Source organism: Agelaius phoeniceus, chromosome 15, assembly GCF_051311805.1.
Source record: "Agelaius phoeniceus isolate bAgePho1 chromosome 15, bAgePho1.hap1, whole genome shotgun sequence".
Taxonomy (NCBI): domain Eukaryota; kingdom Metazoa; phylum Chordata; class Aves; order Passeriformes; family Icteridae; genus Agelaius; species Agelaius phoeniceus.
The window spans coordinates 11268515-11284785 of record NC_135279.1 but is presented as its reverse complement, the minus strand read 5'-3'; the positions used below and the strand labels follow the sequence as shown (position 1 = coordinate 11284785).

General features: G+C 39.9%; 1 protein-coding gene across 1 annotated transcript in view; it reads left to right on the top strand.

Moving 5' to 3' along the window:
* Positions 1-15891, top strand: part of ATP10B (ATPase phospholipid transporting 10B (putative)) — a 49079-nt gene extending 33188 nt beyond the window's left edge. Inside the window, exons 12-22 of the mRNA XM_077186457.1 lie at positions 31-137; positions 792-918; positions 2407-2591; positions 4687-4999; positions 6137-6213; positions 6761-6886; positions 8005-8205; positions 8795-8875; positions 8983-9087; positions 9532-9719; positions 12330-15891. Coding sequence (XP_077042572.1) covers positions 31-137; positions 792-918; positions 2407-2591; positions 4687-4999; positions 6137-6213; positions 6761-6886; positions 8005-8205; positions 8795-8875; positions 8983-9087; positions 9532-9719; positions 12330-12816 — 1997 coding nt within the window. The 3' untranslated portion in view covers positions 12817-15891. The remainder of the gene's footprint in view (positions 1-30; positions 138-791; positions 919-2406; positions 2592-4686; positions 5000-6136; positions 6214-6760; positions 6887-8004; positions 8206-8794; positions 8876-8982; positions 9088-9531; positions 9720-12329) is intronic.
* Positions 15892-16271: the final 380 nt, after the last annotated feature.

The window sequence follows — 16271 nt, the reverse complement described above, 5'->3', positions numbered from 1 at the left end:
AATATGGAATCTTTTCCTTGTGTTTCACAGGTGACATTAGCTCAGACAAGAGACTGAAAAGAATAAAAGAAAGAACACAGAAGCATCTGGACTACTATGCCCATGATGGACTGAGAACCCTGTGCATAGCTAAGAAGGTGGGAGAGCACCAGGTTCTGTACATGGCAATAGAATTGCTAGAAAAATACAGTGGTTATAGTTCTCCTTCAGACAACCAGCCAGATATAGCCCATCTCTTTGTCCATCTATTTGCCTTGTCTGGAGTCTTTTTTTCCTCAGTGTGACCCAATGAGGGATTTTTAGTCAGTCTCAAATAATTTATTTCTGTTTCTCCTATAGTACTCAGCTGACCTACTCAACAGTGCTTCCAAGCAAGAAACAGAGTCTGCTGAGCAGCCAACCTTCTTCTCTTTTGCTTGGCATTCAACTTTCAAAAATCTTGCTCTCAGCCTGAATTACTAAATTTTAGTGTCATGTTGTCAATGTGCAACAAATAGATCATATTCAAGCTCTGGAGAAATGTAGATCAGCCCTCAGAAACTGTGTGCTCCCAGCTAAGCAAGAGTTGTGTGAGCAGGAGTTTCTCTATGTCATATTTTTGAGTCTCAGCTGTAGGTCATTTGTACAAACTACTTGTTCTTGCAGTTTTCTCTTGGAAAAGTCTGAGTTATTTTAAAGATGACACAGTACTTTACCAGTTTGGATACAAGTTAAGTCTCTGTGATCCAGAATGTTGGCATTCCTCTCTTATTTAAATTTCAAATAAACACTGTTTAAATTGTGTTATGCAGGTCTTGAATGAAGATGACTTTCAAAAATGGGCCAACTTTCGTCAGGAGGCAGAAGCTGCAATTGACAACAGAGAGGAGCTGTTAATAGAGACAGCACAGCATCTGGAGACCAAACTCACCCTGCTGGGTAGCTAAAAATAAGAATTGTCATTGCATGAAGTATCACTTGCTCTCCTGTGATAGTCCTGGCAGTATGGCAGACAAGAGCTTATACTAATTTATATCTAAAATACTTCCTCTGTGGTTTGGAAATCTCCAGGCTAGGGAGATAAAATCCAATGACAGTGTCTGTACAAGTTCTTGTGCATTTGGGGCAGCAGTAACTTTGAAAAAGTTACTTGAAGCTATTGTGTGCCCTGAGCAAAGAACATGCACATCAGCTGTTACTGTGGCTCAGCTGACACAGTAGAGAATGAAGTTCCCACAATTCAATCATGCATACATATCCTTAGATAAACCTATAAAATACCAGAAATTAACTTCAGTTTTGGGCATCAATTCTGAGGGAATTTTGGTAGTTGAACTGCATTATAAAATCCAGTAACTTGAACATGTAGGTGTCTTGCTGCTGAGTTCCTACTGTTGTTGCATTGTTGTGCTTGCTTTGTGCACTTTGTAAAAGGATGTTTAGCATTAAAACTTACATTGATTGACATTTCTGCATTGTTCATCTCATATCTAACAACATCATTCTGTTAAATTATGGAGCACTTCAGTGCTTTCTGTTCTATTTTGTTTGCAAACATTTTGTTCTTTATGACTTTGATTTTTGGAGTTGTCATTTTTCTTTGACTGCAATTTGTGCCCATATTTTGTTAAATTTCTGTGATTGCAAGTAATAGCTTATATTATGGCTTCTCATAATCTCTGCAGTGATTTAAAAAATTAGAGTAATAATGCTAAATGCCATAAGCAGACCACATAAGAGGTAATGTAGATTTTGTCAGAGTCTGTTACCTTTGTCAATTACTAAGGCTCTATGTGCTTTCACACTTTAATTTGCAAAAAGTGTTCCCTTAGCCTAAATCAATATCTATCTTTAATGTAGCACAGTTACAGCATCTTCAAACTGACCTCTAGTGGAGGGGATAAGGAGTATTGTAACATTCAGATGGTCATTTCCCAACATCATCAGGATGAATGTTGGCATCTGCTTCTAAGTTTGTGCATGTTCAAAAAGAAAATGTACTGTTCTGTTTCTTCTGCCTTTGATGGCTGAAGCATCTGACTTGACAACAGGGACAGCATCCATTTAAACAGTCAAAGTTCATCTTTTCTGGTTGCTTTGATGGGACTTAATGCAGCATTTTTAAAATTCATATGCTGTGATTCCTCTGCCAGCACATTGTCATTTTGGATTATTAGGAAGAAATGAAATGCATTGTTCTTGCAATAAGCAAAATGAAGAGACAGAACTTGATTGTTGACACATTCAGACCTTAATCCAAATGCAGATCATGTGCCTGCATGTTTGTTTGTTGGAAAAAACCTTGGTTCAATTCTCAATAAGTTCAGCAGCGTGATTGGAAAGCAAAGAGCTTTTTTTAAACAAGAAAATAGCAACTTGATTTTCAATAAAAAGATAATTATTTCTCTTCTTTTCCTGTTTGCCCAGGAGCAACAGGGATTGAAGATCGCCTGCAAGATGGAGTACCTGACACTATTGTGTCCCTCCGAGAAGCTGGGATTAAAATTTGGGTGTTGACAGGAGACAAACAGGAGACAGCAGTTAACATTGCATACTCCTGTAAGCTTCTGAACCAAAGGGACACTGTCTTCACCATTAACACTGAAAATAAGGTGAGTAAAGAAAGACAAAATGCAGAGAATTTCCTATCTTACCTTTTCTTTGTGCCTTGCAGTTTGGCATTCCGTTGCTTTAGACCTCACTTAACAGAGAACAGTCAAAAAGCCCCAAATAGCATTAGGAGCAAGAGGCACAGTGAGCTCAGCTCTCCCAAGGGCTGGCACGAGGCTGTGGAGGGCAGGCAGGGCTTCCCTGTGTGACCAGACAAGTTACCCACCTGGGTTGCCTCCGCTTTTCTCCCCAGAGAACCAGTGTTCCCAAGACAAGCTTGCTTTTCTCAATAAAGCTATTGTGAGGATTAAGTAAACACTATTAAAATACTGACTGGTTTAGGCAGTTGCATGGAGCAGTGAGATGGTTTCTAACTGCTTTTGTCTGCAGCTAGTACCTCTCCAAACGAGAAAAAACCCTGTGCAAATATCTGTCTCTTTCAATGTCATGGAAATAGAGAAACAGGCAAAGATGATGTGGAATCTGGCACAGAAAATATTCCAAGGTGTAATTCCATTTGAAACACATATCTGCTTTTACAGGAAGCAGAATGAATACATTAGAGATGGAAATTAGACAGGGGTGGTGCCAGAGCAGAGATGCTACAGGCAGGACCACCCTGGCTCCCAGAAATGCCAGCATGGGCATTTACTCACAGCAGCCTCTGTGCCCTGGTTCCAGGCTCAGAAACAACCTGCATACACATGGGGAATCCCCTTGGTTCAGGGGACACTGGAGTTTCTCCACAATAAGATTTAGTTCCCCCACTTTCAAAATTAAACCAAAGACAAACTTCTGAAAGAGGCTCCCAATAGCAGCAGCAAGGGACACAAGTAATATATACAAAGCATTTAACCTGTTCCTTTTGTCAGAGTTAGGTCTTGAAGTGGTGTCAGTGGGAAGGGCCTCTCCTTACCCCTGAGCCCAGCAGATTATTCCAACACTGAAAATGAGATATCTTCCAAGAAGATGCAACATAATTAGGTAGCTTGGCAGATTTGTTCCAAAAGGCAAGTCCAGGCAAACCAGGAATTTCCACTACTGTTTTTGGTTTGTTCACAGAAAGATGACGTTTCTTCAATATTTTTAGGGGTTTTAGGTGTTCATGCTAGATGCAGGTTTTTATTAGATGTCAGAGGTACATTTGATTCCAGAACCTCCCACTTAAGTGTAATTTAAATCTTGCAAACATCCTACACATGTACTTTATGCTACATAAAGTGAAAATAACATTATAGAACTGAATCATCACTCAATAAAGCTGACAGAAAAGGCAGAAAGAGGAGTGATTAGCTCCTCAGATATTCAGGGCCACTGAAGGAGGACTTTGAGTACTAAGAGGGAGCAAAATAACTTTGATATCATTTTGGATTTTCTCTGATAGTGATGTGCCAGTTCAGGAGATCTGGATGGGAGAGGTGAGAGTTCTCCCCTTGAATCTGTTTCCATCTAGTAATAAGTCAATTCCAGTTGTTGGCATCTAAAAGGGGACTTGATCCAACATGAAGCAGATTTGCTAAGACAGAAGGACTTTGTGTTTGAGGCACAGTGCTTGAAAATATGAAGTTCTGTTTCTGTTTCTAATTATGACACACACCTGATATGTGACTTAGAAAAGGCCTAGCTCTGAAAGTTTTGGATAATTTTGAAAATGTGGACCTCTTGTTTCTCTTACCACAGTTTATTTTTTGTGGAAGCCAATGCTGCAATATCTCACATCATTCATATCAGAATTAGATTTTTCAATCTCCTTAAAAGAAAATATTTTTTTTTAATTTCTGAACTCTCAGCATAAATGCACACATGCCTTCCTGATGTAAAGATTATTATATTTTCTTTTACAATAATTCCTTACCTCAGTTAACTGGCTGATAAAATGTGCAGTGTTTTCACTGAGGCATTGGATGGTATCCTATTGAAATAATCTCCAATCAGATGAATCAGTGCATTTTCTCAGTAAATTTCTCAGTAAATTTCCCCTCATGTTTATCTGATAGGCTTAAACCCACTGGCATGATTATACAAACACACATTTGGCAAGGTGCTGTGCTGTAGATGGAGATAACTATTTCTAGAACCACTTCTGTTTTCTCACAGGAAACCTGCGAATCTCTCTTGAATTTAACCCTGGAAGAGGTGAAGAAGAACTACGAGTGCAGCAAACCCCGGAGGAAGTTTTTTGGCATCATCCCAACACCTTTGCCAGCCCCTGAGGTGGCCAGCCCCGAGTTTGGGCTGGTGCTGGATGGGAGGACGCTGAGCGTCATCTTCCAGGGAGGTTTGGAGGAGAAGCTGCTGGAGCTGGCGCAGCACTGCCGCTCCGTGCTCTGCTGCCGCTCCACGCCCCTGCAGAAGAGCATGGTGGTCAAGCTGGTCCGCAGGCAGCTGAGAGCCATGACCCTCTCCATAGGTACCTCCACGCTGCACCTCACACAGACAGGGGAAGCAGGCTCTTTCCTGGAGAGAAATGTGGGGCGTGTATTGTACAGGGCAGATTTTTGTGCCTCAGGTAGATGCAGTGAGGAAACAGCAGTGATTAATCTGTCCTGATCAAAGACCATATAAAAGTCCTGCTTCAGCTTTCACGAAGCAAATCCACTCCCCTTTAAACAGGCTGAAGGCACTACAAATTCAGAATCTCCCAGCAGTCCCTTTCATGCACATCAGTACAAACACATGCACATATTGCCTCCAAAACGTCCTTGTTTTGGGCCTGGAAATCACTCATCATTAGTCACTATTTTATCTTTTCATAAAGCCCTTTTCCTGAAGGATTTTCCCTGGTGAAAACAGAATTATCAGAGTGGTATTAAGCACTGACTCATTTGCCTTTTACCTCCAAATATTGTGAAATGCTTTGAGTTTCCTTCCACACTTGGTAAGTGATGCCACCAAAATCCTTGATGAATTGATTTAGATGACTCCAAACTAAACAAATACACCTCTGTGGACAAAACAGAAAAGTCTATTGTATTTTTGAAATATTACTTTGCCTTACAGTTCAAACCATAAGCTTTCAGCCTTCTGCTTCATTTACTTTATCAACTAACCTAATTTGCCATCTCCATATTGCAAGCAATAAGCATGGCTGTTCTTTCCCTGGAAATTTGGTTACATACTTAACATATTGCTGTGAGTTGAAATGAGCAAAATAATTCTTGAAACTGGCTTGTTACATTGTCATCTGCAATCAAATTTGTCATAGATTCAGAGAATTCAGTGAAATAGGGTGTTGCAAAACATGTTCCTGAGCATATGGATTTGGCCAAGCAGAAACACAAAATGATGTTGACGTAAAGGGTGTTGGGGTTGCTGTGTCACCACCCAGCTTGTCCCAGTGCTGCATTGTGCTCTGGTGGAGCCAGGGAAGGAGGGAGACCAAGACCAGAGCCTTGATGTCATGCTTGATGCCACGCATCAGTTCTGATCAAGCTGCATGGTAGTACAGAATATTTGAAATAATCAGCCTTGCTGAGATTATTTCCTTCTTCTGGTGGAGACAGCCTTTCTTGCATTGTTATTGTTCCCTCCTGTCTTCCCACTCTAGGGGATGGTGCAAACGATGTGAGTATGATTCAAGCAGCTGATGTTGGAATTGGAATATCTGGCCAGGAAGGCATGCAGGTATCCTCTCAGTTTCTTTCCTCTTTTGTCAGGTAGTCCCTTAAGGCTTAATAAGTTTCATAGCAGCCCTACACTCTCAAGTGTCATCTTAAAAATGCAAGTTGCCATCATAAATTAATATGCAGTTTGTAATTAAGGGTCCAGCAGCAAAAAGAAAAAGAGCATTTTGAGCCAAAAAATTATCATGTGAGGACAAACCTGTGTTTGCTCATGAGACTGGAAAATTAGCAGATGTCTGCCCAGTGTTAGGTGAGCATCTGGTTTCTGAATCTTCTCAGCTGCTGCGTTTCCAGGTTTCCAGGTTTTGTGGATTCCCTTCCACAGGCTTCTGCCCTGTATCCTTTCCCACACATCCCCCTTCCTTATTCTCCTTAAATGGAGAGCTCTGCAGAGATAGAAAGTTCCAACTATGTTCTTGAGGTCTGCTGGTTTGTTTCTTCTACAATATTCAATAGTAGGAAATTACTTCAATGTGTATGTTCAAATTTCATTACACAGCATGTAAAAAGGATGTATTGTAAATGACCTTCTATTCCTTTTCCCCAAGGCTGTGATGGCCAGTGACTTTGCAATATCCCGATTTAAGCATCTCAAAAAGCTCCTTCTTGTCCATGGACATTGGTGCTATGCTCGCCTGGCAAAGATGGTGATTTACTTTTTCTACAAAAATGTGGTAAGATGATTAAGATTCTTAAGTGTTCATCCTAGCAAAGGTTAATTCCAGGTCTGAGGGCTTTCTTGGTTGTTTGGTTTTGGTTTTTGCAGGTTATACTCTTACTTTTTATGAAGCTACAGTTCGTGTTTCTTCACTTTGCAAGTTTATAGTATGCCCCTTCCTTCTTAGCAAGGTGCTGCATAAAGCATTGAGAAACATACAGGCTCTAAATATATTTTGAAATAGCATTATTCCAGAGGGAAAAAGGACTCAAGGCTTAGTAATTTTATATGGCAGCAGAAGAAACTTTATTAATAATACCCATGAGCCTCAAAATAAAATTTGCATGAGGGAGATCAGATTCTTAGCACTCGAATGCAGATGAGTGTGTACTAAGAACTGCCTGCCTTGAAACCTCTGAATTTTTATAGGAACCACTTGCAAGTAATGATGCATTCATATCTGTCATTTTTATTAAAAATTTAATGTATATGCAAATGATCTATGCATTGAAGTCTGATATAAAGTGGAAAAAATGAAGTAATTCAGTTTCTACAAGACTGGGAAAACAAGTCCATTTGACATGAAATACGCTCTGAGCATGAAAGGCGTTTTACCTAGAATTCAAGGTATCTGGTTTTTTTGTGAAGTTTTTAATAATTTTCAATAAGGATTGCTTCTTATTACTGTTAAAATTTGTAGTGGAAATGAACACTTTGCTTTTTTTGACTGGACATCCTTTTAGAGTTCAAAGGCTATTTATTTGCAATATGAAATCGTTCTCCAGACTAGGATGCTGCTGTTCTTTAATCTCCCCCATAGCATTAGGGAGCAGCAGGCCTTTGATTCCACATGGACAACGAGATTCCAAAAGGATTCTGAAATCCGGTGCTCAGGGCTGTGAACAGTTCACTTAATTATTCTTTGATATGTTCTCAAAGAACCATAATGGCTTTTAAAAAGCTGTGTCACAGTGGATCACTGTGAAACAGTCCCTTAGGGTATACTGCTCTATGGAATGAAGTGCAGTGCCTTTAACCAAAATCCTGTCCTCAGAGGAGGCCCCGTTGATAACCAGTGTCTCAATAAATACCACAGGTGTAACTACTCTGTCTGTTTGTCTGTGCCTCTCCCAGTGCTACGTCAACCTGCTCTTCTGGTACCAGTTCTTCTGTGGCTTCTCAGGCAGCACCATGCTAGATTACTGGCAGATGATTTTCTTCAACCTCTTCTTCACCTCGGTGCCCCCTCTTCTCTTTGGAGCCCTTGACAAAGATGTTTCTGCAGAAACGCTCCTACGTCTGCCTGAGCTGTACAAGAATGGACAAAATTCAGAGGTATGTCATGACTGCTGAAATAACTGCTTGATAACCCAAAGGACCACAGGGGGTTTTTGTTCAGGAATAAGGGAAGGAAGAAAAGAGTTTAGACGTACTTGGAATGTTGAAACAGGGGCCCAGTATTCTGTCTCTCCAGTAATGCATTCCACTCCATGGGAGCTGTGACACCATCGGTCACTAGATACATTTAAATATGGCAAATAGTCAAATTAAAATGACACAAAATAAGTGTTGCATTAGAAGAAAGGATTTTTGACAAATTTTATAACTCTAGAACGAGCTTGGATAAAGAATTTGAGGAATAACATCCCTTGTGAAGAGATTTGACATTGGCAAAATTTGGCTTTTAATACTCTTGATAGACTTGGTAATATTCCTAAGGTCTGTCTTTACTTAACACAGATAAAATGCCTGTTTAGAGATAAGCCTTTGGTTTAATCAGCTGCTCAGGAGGTATTTATTCATAGAAAGAAACCAGTTAGCAATAATTAGTAGTGTGAATGGAAGACAAACAGCAATTATGTTTGCAGGACAGGCTAGAGACGTATATCCCATCATAATGCCTGTTATCTGTAAACTCCTGCAGATATACAACTTGTCAGCTTTTATTATTACAATGTTGGATGCCTTCTATCAAAGCCTCATTTGCTTCTTTGTCCCCTATTTGGTAAGTAACAGGCTTATTAATATTCTCACTCTCCTGTCCTCCTTAGAAGCAGTAAATTCAGTTCTGAATAGTCAGGGCTCACCACAGTCTCTCTGCCTGTTTTGTAGACGTACAAAGACTCTGACATAGATGTGTTTTCCTTTGGAAACCCCATCAACACCATCTCCCTCCTGACCATTCTCTTGCACCAGGCTCTAGAAATGAAAACATGGGTATGTATTTGACCTGTCCTGTTCAAAGCACTGGATTTGGGGGTATTTTGGTGAATGTTGCATCTTGTATAGGCATAGAATTCTCTTTCAGAGTCATTTACCTGAATTCTGGGTCACAAAAGGTAAGTAACAGGTACACTAAGATTTCACAAAGTGCCAGAATTTTTTAGTAGCCCCAGGTTAATACTCTCATGTGCACAATGACAGAATTTGTTTCTATCATGCCTTTGGACAGGAGAGTACCAAATATTTGCATACCTCAGTATATGAGGAAGTGTTACTTGGAGAACTATATTCACTGCTGTTTTCTAAATTACTTTCTGGCTATTTCTCCTACTGCAGATTTCAGTAAAATGCACTGTTAGATGCACTCTTTGCAGCTGCCTTTGTCCCCTCATGTCTCACACCCAGTCAGGGTCTCACTGGCATCCCTTGTGCTTGCAGACCGTGCTGCAGCTGGTGACAATGATCTGCAGTGTGGCTTTGTACCTCATCTTCTCCGTCATCTACAACGCTGCCTGCCTGCTCTGCAGCCCCCCCACCAACCCCTACTGGATCATGGAGAGGCAGCTGCAGGACCCCACCTTCTATTTGCTGTGCCTCATCACCCCCGTCATCGCGCTCTTACCAAGGTTTGAACGCTCTCCTCTTTCCTTTTGTGGGTTTGCAGACATGGGAGTGAAGAAGCGACAGGGATGTGTACAGATATGTGATGTGTCAGACACGTGCTGCACAGGATAACTGATCACAGTGGAAGTTCAGATGCCTGAGTTCAACCTTCCAGTTCATGAACCATTCATTTATTCAGTTATATAACCCTAGGTCAGTCACTATATATTTTCTACTTTTGCCATCAGGAAAACCTTTCTTCTTGGGGTGCATCAAAATTTACCAGTACAGATCTGCTACCTAATTATTCACTATCATGACCACAATGTTGTTGAGCAGATCAAGATTATAAACAAATCTTTGAATTATTCCTGTATGTTTGAGAGTTACTAAATATATTCTTGGTTTTAAGTACATTATGATGCATTACTAAGCTGAATTTAGGAGCATTTCTATATGACAAATATTCCTTGCATCCAAAATTTTAGTTTAACTTTGTATTTCAAAAAAACAGATATGTTAAAGATAACTTTAAATGAGACTGGATAATATTTGGAGAGGGATAGTTATTGAGATGTGTTGCTGAAAAAATGGTTTAAAAAACAGAATTATTCTGTTCCCATATACATATGGGAACATTACTACTTTTGGTGTTCAATAATTCTTAAAGCAGGTATGTTTTGAGTTACACCATTTGTTTCAAATATTTATTTGTTATTTGCTTGGACATTGAAAAAAATGGGTTGGTTTGACTATCTTGCTAGTTTCCTTCTCATCCTAATTCCCATGAAGTAATGCAGCATGCTGGTATTACAAAATTCAGGACAATATTTTTAGTATCTGATTTTGTAAGTGCTTTAAGGGATTAGAATCTGAGCCTTAACTCTGACAGAAAAGGAACTTTTCAACAATAGATGGTGTTTTTCTTCAAACTATTATTATTTTCCCATTTGAGTTGAGATGCTCTTGTGATTTTTATGTTATATAATATAAGTTCAGATCAGAATAAACAACACAATTCAGTAAGGTCTTATGTCTTCTAGGCAGGGCATCCTTTTCCAGTCTGCTTTGCTCCTGCATGACTTTTGTTTTCCTATCAGCCCTCATTCACAGTGACATTTTTGACCCTGAGCTTTCTGCTGAGAGCTGCATCAAGCACGTGGTTAGAGAGCTCGTGTCTCCATCTTGGGAATTCAGCACACTTAAGATCCTTGCTGCCTCAGCAGGTTACTGAGGTTAAGGGTTGTATATTCATATCCTCAACTGCTGTTCCTTCACATTGGTACCCCAGATTATTTTCTGCACACTCCTTCACCTGCAGAATATCCAGGCCCTGTTTCTACTCCAACTGAGCTGTGCCACCAGATCTCAGCAGTGGTGAAACCACCCTTTGCTGAAATGCACTAAATTTTAACTTCCATTCCATTCCATGGTCCATTGCACTGTTCTGCCTGCTCCTTGTCTCCTCACTCGGTGTCTGGAGGTTCTGGGTTCCTTCTAACAGGTTTTTTTAAAATAATTGCCCTCCTGGGTTCTTCCCCTCCATGCTGCCTTTTGTCTGAGCTGCAGCACTCAGGGGGAGGCTTGGCCTGTGCCCTGCCAGGGCTGTGGGAGGGCAGGAGCAACTGAGAGCAGTTTACAGGATGGGAGACACAGTTCCCACTCCTTCTCTGTCATCCTGTCTGATTTACCTGGAACTTGCACAAAGGATACAGCAAACGAGCTGAGGGGAAAGACACAGGACATTGTGATCCACAGCAAATCTACAAAGAAAGTCTTGGGCTCTCCCATGCTCTTCACTTCCTGAGCAGATCCAAGATTCTGTTGGGATTCACCAGCCTGAGCACAGGCACTGCAAATAAACTTCATCCACTCCTGCTTGTGCAAGCCCAAGAAATCCATTGCCTTAAAAGCCCTTTCTGTACCTTGTCAGCCTTTTTAGTCTTGTAAATCTGGTTTATAGATACATTGAGCAGCAGGATGTGAGGATAGCACCTTTCGAAATGCCATTTCACAGAGTACCCATGTTTGTTATAAAATACATGTTGAAGCCACCTATGTAAAGGTCAAATCCTAATAAAAAGATGCTTTGAAAGAGACTTTGATTTTCACACAAAGCTGACATGACATGGAGAGAGGGTGTATGCAGTCTCACAACACACAATATTTAGTTACTAAGTTCTCTGTCCTGCAAAGGGCAGAGAGGACATTTCTGTTGCTGCTTTCTGAAAAAAATCCAAAAGGTGAGGTTTTTAACTTCTGATTTTCTCTTATCTAACAAATTAAGATCTCTTCTTTAGCCTATTTTAGCAGTATAAATGCAACTTCCATGTTTTCAAATATTGCATCTCTTGAGATTTTTTTCTATTTTTCTTCACTGTTCAGCAAACAAGTAGTTATAAATACTAAAAAAATTATAATCTATACATGTAGTTGACTCTATACAGGTTAAGCTAAATATGTAGTAACATGTTGTGTTAAGATCCAGGAGTCAACTTTCATCTGCCAGGTATAAGGTGTCTACCAGATGTCTGTAAAGCAATGGAAAATTAGTATCTGTATTTGGGATATGTGATGTAGATTATGGAATGAGCCCACTGATAAAAAAATCCATTCCCTTCCTCCTTCATCAGGTTCTTTATTTTTGCTCTGCGAGGAACCCTTGGAGCATCTCTTGTTCTGAAAGCACAGCAAGTCGAAAAACTTCCTAAGGAGCAACAGGACCTTGAAATCCAGAAACTAAGATCAAGAAAAGAAGCTACTTCTAGTGCACCTGTGGCCTCACCTGCATCTAATGATGACCTTGACCAAAGCATCAGCCACTTATGTGTGTCACCATTTCTACATCCAGCAGCAGCCTTGTCTCCCAGGGACACAGAAAATCTGGGAGTTTCTGCCTCTAATCCCCCCGGGAGAAGGACATTTGAGGAAGGCTATTTCTTCTTTAACAGGTGGGCAGAGGAAGAATCTGCTGCTACTGATTCTTCTGCAGGGCCTTCCTCTGGCCATCATCCCCTTGTGGCCAGCAGGGAAACAGCTCCTGGGCAGGATGATAAAGATTATCTCAAAAACTTTAATTACGGAAGCCACCGGCGGTCAGTGAGCTCAGTGACACTCTGAAGAAACTTTCAGAAATGGAACCCACAGCCCATGTGGAGAAGGACTCAACAGGGAAAATAAAAATGTTTCTGCTTAGCCATTATTCTCACCAGAAATGGAGAGAGAGGCAGCTGGAGTAGTGCAATAGCAACTCCAATATGCAGCCTTAGCTGAATGCATCATTGTCTGGGTTTATCAGTACATGACTTTTTTATTTTCCTGGTTTGGTCATGTCACAGGAACATTACATGAGCATCACACAGTTGCTGAGAATTGCACAATTACTTTCTTTCAACAAATATTTTTGTATCATATGAATAGGGAATACTTGTGAAGTTTCAATGTTGTTATTATTATGCTATTGAGTTAATAGAAAGAGAATCCATTATTTATTAAATCAACTCTTAAAGCAACACATCCCACTCTAGATTTTTACTCTCAAAGTCTTAAAAGGAGCTTATTAACTTAAAAATTATAATTGTGCATGAAAAATTACTACCTGCAGATACTAAAGGTACTTGCAGAATAATACCAATGGAGAGACATTAGAGAATGTCCCAGGTTTTAATATATGTACTTTACACATACAACAATATCAGCTCTACAGCCTGAAGTGTTCCCTGAAGAGTAAGATTTTTATGCAGAGAGCAGATTGACCTGATAATGTTAAGGAAAGGACAAATGAGCTTATAAAGATGAAGAATACAAATACTGAACTACAGGAACTGCCAAGACAACTTGGTGGTAAGAGGAGTCTACTTCTTCATACCTACAAAAGTAGACAGATATAACAAGTCACATTCAAGGATTTATGTCCTGGAATTCTAAATTGTCCCTGATTTTTCTTCTAGAAATTCAGTTTCTCAGTTCCTTACATTGTTATGTGGTGCTGTTACATTCAATCAAGTATGAATCATGCTCCTCCCCACAGTGGGTCACATTCATTAGTTGATGGATCTCAATAATGGAGAATTTGACAAGACATATATGAAGGTCCCCAATCACATTGTAGGAAGTACATGGTGTAAAATGACCAAAATATGCATAATATGTTGTCCCTTTTTTGGTATCTCAGGGCAAAAAGATGCAGAAGAAAACCGTAAGATGTCACCATCATAACTACTTATTGCAATGCAATGAAAGGTGACTGATATTTCTTATAGAAATGCTGACTAGTAAGACCATTTCCCAAGGTTTTCTTCACAATGTGGGATGAAATCTTACCTAGTTTCAAATTCAAACCATCTGTACTTTTGTGAATCTATCACTGGTTCTGATTTAAAATGTTTTTAGCCTTTTTTATACAGGTTGTGTTTAGCTATTTACTACCTATGACAACATGTGATCTTTCTAATAACCTATTTAGCAAATGCTAATTTAACTTCTGTATGTTATAATAATTACTGTAGCTAGAGTCTTCAAGTTCTTACTTTAAAACAACTCAGGCAAAATTGAGTAGCATATCCCCCACTGGGATTTCTGGTAGCCAGAGCAAGAGCATATGTAAGAACTCCTTTTGTTAAGAGTATTAATTGTCAGCAATTAATTCAGTAAAAGATTTTTTTGCTTGATGAGCAAAATGAAGTAAAATAGGTATAGATGAGATTATTGTAAATGGAGGGTGAGATTGCTCAAATGTTTGCTCACTAGCTGGGAACAGACCTGGGGCAGCAAGACTAAAGAGAAATCCTTTACCATTCACAGCTTTTTTTACATTAAATGGTCCATTTCCTTTGAGCTTAAAGAAGATGTCCATTGCTTACACATTGTACTAAAAATCTGAAGTGTTTTATAGAAATAAGTGTGTTAAGGTCATGCCTTGCTGTGCTGTTGAGAGGACAAAAACAGAGGTGGAGAAATGCTTTTCCTACTGTCACCCCTGAGCAGCAAACTCCTGTTTCCAGAGGCTGCTCCTCTGCACAGCAGCAGCCCTTATCAGAAGAGCTGCATGACAAATGTATCTGAACGTGCACAGGGCCAGACAGGAGATGTTTCACCAGTTCTGGAAGACTTCCTGAACTGAATGCCAGTTGTACGCCTTTCCTGAACTGAAAGCCAAGAATTAATCTCATGTTTTCTCATCAGTCTCTGCAAAATGGTTCTACCAATGGATTTTGCCCTGGCTTAGGGTTAGAAATAGCATAGAGGGGAGGGAAAACAGGATTGATTAGGAACTCCAACAAAATAACCACGAAAAGCTGTTTAGTGATGCGTATCCTGCTGTGTCTGGGAATAAAAGAAGTGGAAGAAGAGTCATTTTCTAAGTATTTTCTAAGCTGTAACCAAAAATAGTTATGTTGGTTAAAAGAAATAAATAAATAATTCAATGCAAATCCAATTTTGCATGGGTGCAATTTTGCATGCCTTAAATAATTCTGTAGCTAAACATACAGACTGATAATTCTATTGTGTGGTGGATTGCCACAAATGGTCCAATGGATGAATTTACCTGGAGAGTTTGCAACATAGAAGAAAACTACCCCTTCATTTTCCTCGATCCTTGAGGAGAGAGAAAACTGAAATAAACAGAAAAGAAAGGCAGCACCATGCAAGGCTTCACCTCTGCACTGCAGCTGGCTCCAGAGCTTTCTGTGCATCCCCTCCTGGGTGACAGCCATCCTCTGGAGCAGATGCTGCCTCAGTTTGGACCCACAATAACTGCTAAACAGAGTCATCTTCCTTCTGCTCCTGGCTATGCACTTACCATGAACTATCTCATGTTTAAAAAAATGTTGAACAGGCACTTACTTCCCTTTGATCATGAGGTAAATTAGCTGAGACTGTCCTTCCTTTGGGGATGTAAGATCAAGAGAAAAAACTTCATCTTCCAGTGAAAACAAGCCTCCAGCAAGACAGATAGTCTCCTAAGGAATTTCTTTGGAAGAAGGGAAGTGTATTTACTAAATGGGTTATTTAGACCTAACTGGATTTCCAAGGTAGCTTTATTTATTTATTTCAAGACATATTTAATAATACTGTCAAGGTCCATGTTCCATTAATTCTAATGTGAATGCTTCATGACAGAACAGGTGTCTCATTTTTAATGTATCCTCTGGTGATATTCAATATTTCATATGCTTGGACAATAAAATAATTAAATTAATGGAGGGATGTGTGAAATGACTGCATTCTTTTTATTCCTGTCTATGATGTTATTTTAATGATTCTGCATATGGAGCAGTGAGCTATACATAGCTTTACCTAACGAAAAAGAGGAGGTGACATCTCACACAGAGGTGAGGCAGAACTGGCCTGCCAGGTCTGTTGGAGGTCATAGATGGAGTCCTGTGCTGCTTGCAGTGGTCAGTGAAGAGCCATCCCTCATGTTCTCAGAACAGGCACATTCTGGGCTCTTGTAACACGAGATGCAAACACAAACACACCTTGTTCATGTCTGTCTCAATCCAGCCAGCTGGAGAGGTCTCTGGCATTATTGCTGATTATCTGCTGCAAGTCAGCAATAACTGTGCAGTGTA